Raw genomic sequence first — 6599 nt, forward strand, 5'->3', positions numbered from 1 at the left:
TACTCTTGGCTCTACTCTCAGAAATTGCTCCTGGCAGGTTCAAGGGACCATATGGGATGCCAGGATTCGAACCACCATCCTTCTGCATGCAAGGCAAATGCCTTGCCTCCATGTTATCTCTCTGGCCTCAAAATTTGTTTATTTTAAAGAATTCATTCCCTATTTTTGTCAGCAATGTTAGTATTGCCAAAACGTTCTTAAATATGTGTTGCTCTGCATAATTATTATCTAGTGAGGGTACCTTAAGAAAAAATCAATTTCTTTAAAGTTATTGTGTTTCAAAGATATGGATCTCATGAAATTGGCTGTGACTCAGATTAAGGCATCAGGGACGATATGCTTCACATAAAATTTTGTGAATAGTGGTGGTTCCCCATATCTTTTACAATCTTAAGGACAGGTAGCTCTATTTCCTGTAAAACTAAATCACTAAGAAAAATATATCAAGTTATAACATTATTAAAATCACCATACATTTTAGAACATATTTAGAACTCATTAAAGCATTTAACTTGGTTATTTTACTTTTATTAATGTATGTGTTTAAAGGAATTTTCGTAGAAAAAGTATAGGTTAATACTGCCTTTTATTAAAGGGATTAATTAATTGTATTTGTAGATATTATTATTTTCTAATCTTTGTGAGATTCTAAATGCAACAAAACATTAAATAGATTACCTCATATAATTCTTCTGTATGGTATCTAAGGAGACACTTCAATGTTTTTCTCTAGGGTTAACATCCCTGAAGTCTTGTTGGCATATGTGTGTGACACAAATTTATACGGTACTGTCAGCTATTTGGTCTCTTTTGTTCTCTAGTATTGCAGCATATTTAAAATAATTGACGGAAATACTAAAGTTTTTTAAATTTACGTTGAAATACACTTAGTTTTCATTTTGACTTGTTACTGTAGAAGCTGAGTTCTCAACAGAAATTTCTTGGATTTTTATTATATTATATATTATTATATTGGCTTCCATAGATGACTAAGCTAAATTCTTCTGAATTCAGGTGAGCATATTAATTTTATTGTATTTCACTTTATAAAGAATTATTGCAAAATTATATTTGCAGGAGATAAATCTATGCTTACATCTAATTACTATAACAATTAATAATGTCCACCAAATTATTCCCTTTATTTCATTCCTATTAATATAAGTCACTGACCACTTTCACTAGGAACTATTTTCATCATTTCTTGATCACCAAGTTCTCTTAATTCAACTTATTAGTTTGGAGTCACATCAAGCAGTGTTCAGGATTTACTGCTGGTTCTGGGCTTGGGGAATCACTTTTTGCAAAACTCTAGGGACCAACTGTGATTAACTCAGTTTGATTTATGCACAGCAAGTGCTCTACTAATTCTACAACTAGTCTACATCTGTCACATGTTTTCTTGATTTCTCTTTACACAGATGCAGATTTTAGCATTAATATGTTATATATTGAAATTATTTATAGTATATTATATTACCATATGTATTATTTCTAAAAATGAGACAGTTTAGTTAGAAATTAGAGGTTCTATTCAGAGTCACTGAGTGCGTAATAGAAATGCAATATTAAATCTGCAATGTCACTTACAGAGAGGAAAATGTATCAAGTACCCAGCTTTCTATGTTACTGGGAAGTTCTTTCAAAAATAATAGTGATTTAGAACACCAATGAAATACCTAATACTCAACATAATGTTGACACTGTAAGATATAATTTGATTTCATGGTGTAAATATTCATTACTCAAGGACTGTTTCTGCCCTTCTACTACTGCATATAGGTAGTTGTTGCGTATATTTTTTACTAACTGATCTAGGTTAGAGGTTTCAAAAATAAACTTTGAAATTAACTAAATTCCCACTGTTTAAAAAATATCTCAGGAGGCTTTACTTAATGTATTTTAGTTTTATTTTATTTTTGTGGTTTTGTTGTGTTGTTCTTTTTTGTTTTGGGGCCACACCCAGTGATGTTTAGGGGTTACTCCTGACTCTGCTCTCAGTAATGACTTCTGATTCAGGGGACCATATGGGAAGCCAGCCACTGAACCAAGGTCTATCCTGGATAGGCCACATGCAAGGCAAACGCCCTACCACTGTACTATTGTTCTGGTCCCTACTTAGTGTATTTTAGTTTGTCATTAAGTTTGTTTCTTAACTAGACAAATTTTGCAAAAATATATGAGAAAAGTAAGGGTTCTACATCCTCAGCATATATTACAAACCATTTCCCTGCACCTTCACACATTCACTTATCTAGAAATTATCAAAGATATAATTTAATTTAATATAGACTTTTCCTTCTAGATATAAAATTAAAAAACAATGACCTTGAAAATTGATTCATTCTCCAGTTCCTTTTCCTCCCAGCGGTGCCAGCCATACAAGAAATTTCCAACACTCAAATAACAGTATTGTTTTACTTAGCAACCAGATCCCATTTTAGATTGGATTACAAAGTCATTTCATATCATGACCATACCAAAATAATATGGTTTTTTATCATTATTTTTTAATTCAGGTATCTGTGACAAATATAATATGTGAATGTTTATGCTCTTACTATATATCATAACAATGTGCTCACATATGAATTGCTGCAAAAATATCTATATTTGGTATCTTCTATGTCACTGTGTCTTCTTTGCTATATGATTTATATATAACTCAAGAAAAAACAAAATAGAAATACTAAGTCATTATGTTTTGTTATTCTATAATAAAATTACTATTTATGAATACTATGTAGTCTGATGGCATATGAGTGTGTTATTATGACTATGAGGGATGAGCTAAATAAATGTAAAATATTTTGGGGGGACACACCCAGTGGCACTCAGGGGTTCCGCCTGGCTCTGCTCTCAGAAATTGCTTCTCGGGACTGGAGCGGTGGAGCAAAGGGTAAGGCTTCTGCCTTGCCCAAGTTAGCCTAGGATGGACTGCGGTTCCAACTCCCAGAGTCCCATATGGTCCCCCAAACCAGAAGCAATTTCTGAGCACATAGCCAAGAGTAACCCAGAGTATCATCGGGTGTGGCCCCCAAAACAAATAAAAATTAAAATAGTAGAAATCTCTTCTGGCAGGCTTCTGGGGTTATATAAGATGCTGGGGATAGAACCCAGATTTGCCATGTGCAAGGCAAACTTCCTATTGTGAGCTGTCACTCTGGTGCCATAAATTTTAAATCTTGAAGTGATTAAAAAAGTGAAAACAAATTTCAAAATTAATTTTAAGTTCTGAAACCTAGAAAACACCTGAAAATATTACATACATATTTATCAAATAAATATCAAATAACAAAAACTCTGAATTAATATCACACTGAAATTCTCATTGAAGAACATCAAGGCATAAGGACTAATTTTTAAATTATTAAAATGTCTAAGTTAACCATCTGATAAAGATATATTAAAAGACATTCAATCTATTAAGATTCTGAGTAAGCAAACTATTGTTTATTTAGTCCGCAAATCTATCTCCTGATTTTCTGCTACAGCAATACTGAAAGAAAGGATAATCTTATAATATATAATGTTATAAATGTTTTACGATTTAAGTAAATATAGATAATGCAGGCATAGTCTTATAGAATATAAAAATAGTATAAAGATAATAAAATGAACAAACCTGAAGATATATATGAATTTCAAAAAAACACTTTTATTTACACATAGTTCAAAAGACAACATAGTATTTATGAGCTAGCTGTCTTTGCTTCTGATCATTTGAATCAATTTTGCTTCCTTCTCAACTGCTTTGCACTATAAATCTATGTGTAGAATTTTACATTTATTAGAAATTGTGATACAAATACCTGTGACTTTTTAGTAATTCATCAACCCAAGAATTTTTATGAAACTGTTCTTGAAAAAAGTTAAATAAATAAGCATTTCCACACTTTACCATGTCTATTACACTTTTTCTTATTTTCTCACTCAATTTTCTATCCTTTTTTTTTATAGGGTCCAAGAAAACCAGAGTTCTGAGGCTACATTTATTCTATTGGGATTCTCAGAATATCCAGACCTCCAGGTGCCCCTGTTCCTATTATTCTTAACCATCTACCTAATCACCGTGCTTGGGAATTTGGGCATGATTTTCATTATCAAGGTCAATCCCAAGCTCCACCCACCAATGTACTACTTCCTCAGCCATTTATCCTTTGTTGATTTCTGTTACTCTACAGCTGTCACTCCTAAACTCTTAGAAAACTTGATTGTGGAAGACAGAACCATCACCTTTTCAGTTTGCATCACTCAGTTCTTCTGTGCGTGCATATTTGTATTGACAGAAATCTACTTGTTGGCTGTGATGGCCTATGATAGGTTTGTGGCTATATGTAACCCTCTGCTCTACACAACAGCAATGTCCCAGAAGCTTTGTGCCATTTTGGTGGGTGCATCATATTCTTGGGGTATCATTGTTTCTATAACTTTCACTTACTTTCTATTGAGTTTATCTTACAAAGGGAAAAATGTCATAAAAAACTTTTTTTGTGAATATGATGCCGTCATGGCTACTTCTTATTCTGACTCTTACATTATTCGCGAGATCACTTTTGTGTTTACTCTCTTTAATGAAGTAAGCACCCTTCTTATTATTCTAACATCCTATGCTTTCATTTTTATCACAATCATGAAGATGCCTTCTACAGGAGGGAGACAGAAAGCCTTCTCCACCTGTGCCTCCCATCTAACTTGTATTAGCATCTTTCATGGGACCATCCTTTTTCTTTATTGTGTTCCTAACTCCAAAGATTCATGGCTCCTGATTAAGGTGGCCTCTGTCTTTTATACAGTGGTCATCCCCATGCTGAACCCACTGATCTATAGTCTTAGGAATAAAGAAGTAAAAGAAACAATCAAAAGGTTACTCCATACTAAACTGTACTGTTGTAAAATATAAAGTAATTTATTATTTTTAGTGTATTATTCAAAGTTGCTCCATAGAAACTCAGTTTTTAAGAATATGACAAACTTGTACTTGATATTCATATGAAATGAATAGTTCATCATTATTAATGTGAATTAATATTTAAATATTGCTAGAGATAAATATTACAAGACCCAAAGATTTTAATCTATAAAAAATAGCTACATTGTCATGTCAAATATTAGTTATATTCAATGCATTTAAACTATAGGATTGTTAATCCTTTTTAAAATATTAAATTTAAATGTTTGTAGTTATCATTCCTCTTTAAGCAAAAATAAATGAAATACTTTTTCTTAAAAATTATAGCACAGAATTTATAAATTTTATATTGGTAGCTTAGCCAAATTTAAGTTTTGCTCTATATTTGTTCCAAAAATTTAAGTTATCATAATTAAATTAAAATTATTAATTGATTTACAAATACATACTTGAAACACTCTAGTTCTCTTCATATCTTTATTGATTCAATAGTTTTTTATATATTTAAAATTGTAGTGACTTAGATTAAATTTAAGTTGTAGCAAATACTGCGGTGAGATCAAAATATCTTTATCACTTTATCCCAATGTAGTTTATTAAAGCTACCTTACATGTACTTTAATCTATTATGTATGTATTACCAAGACAACTTATTCATATGAATACAAGCCTTCATAGGTTTATAAATATCCATGGCTTATGGTCTATGTTGCAGGTGGAGTTAAATAAAGTATAGCTTATACCAAATCTTATTTCAGATTTGTGTATGCATACACATGTGTACTCTTGAACAGTTGTTAACATTTTGGATGCAAAGCACACATATTGCTGGGCCTAATATCCAAGAGTGAGAAAGTTATTAGCTTTCAATGAAGATTACTTAGCAATATTTCAATAGAGTGATCAGCATTATAACATGCCGTGGAAGTTATATGATAGGCTGATCATAATATTTTGATTCATGGAATGCATTTTTACTTAGTAAATCACAGGAGTATTTAGAAAATAACAAAAACCAATATAAGTGTGGCAGGTGTATGTTTTCATGTTTGCTAACAACTGATAAGTCATATGATTGCTTTTAATAAATTAGTGGTTGAAATCATATATTTTGTGTACTACTTATTGCCTTACAAATCTATTAAGTTTTGTAAACGGAATACCTAGTTGTCTACGTTTAATGATTTTAATTAAAGTAATTAGATGTTTCCTGTGTGTCCAATTATATAGAGATATATCTCAACTAAAAATGGAATGCTCTTATGTCATATCTTACATTATATGTGTTCAGAAATTCATCATTTATCAATGTATACTTTTTGAGAAATAGACTCCCTCTATCGAATATATGTTCATAAATCACTACTTTAAATCTATATTTAATGAGGCATTTAAAGCATAGATTAATGTTTTTGTGATGCGCAATTTATTTAGAATTTAGGAAGATGCTGGTTAGTTGTAAAATTGAGATATTTCAGATTTTATTTTCTACCTATTATAAAACGTGATCTCTCTTAGAATACTTTCAAGTATTTTATTCTAAAAAGTAAAAGACTTCCCTGTCTAAAAACATTTTTATAACATTTTAAATGAACTCATTACATTTTTGGGGGGTTTTGTGCCACACCGGTGGCACTTGGGGGTTTCTCCTGGCTATGCTCTCAGAAATCTCCTGACTTGGGGGACC

General features: G+C 31.4%; 1 protein-coding gene across 1 annotated transcript; it reads left to right on the forward strand.

Moving 5' to 3' along the window:
• The first annotated feature begins 2751 nt into the window (after positions 1–2751).
• Positions 2752–4903, forward strand: LOC126017780 (olfactory receptor 5D13-like). Its single transcript, XM_049779834.1, has 2 exons — positions 2752–2762; positions 3961–4903. The coding sequence occupies exons 1-2, from the start codon at positions 2752–2754 to the stop codon at positions 4901–4903; spliced, it is 954 nt and encodes a 317-aa protein (XP_049635791.1).
• The last annotated feature ends 1696 nt before the right edge of the window (positions 4904–6599 follow it).

The sequence above is a fragment of the Suncus etruscus genome, chromosome 9 (genome assembly GCF_024139225.1).
Source record: "Suncus etruscus isolate mSunEtr1 chromosome 9, mSunEtr1.pri.cur, whole genome shotgun sequence".
Lineage (NCBI taxonomy): Eukaryota > Metazoa > Chordata > Mammalia > Eulipotyphla > Soricidae > Suncus > Suncus etruscus.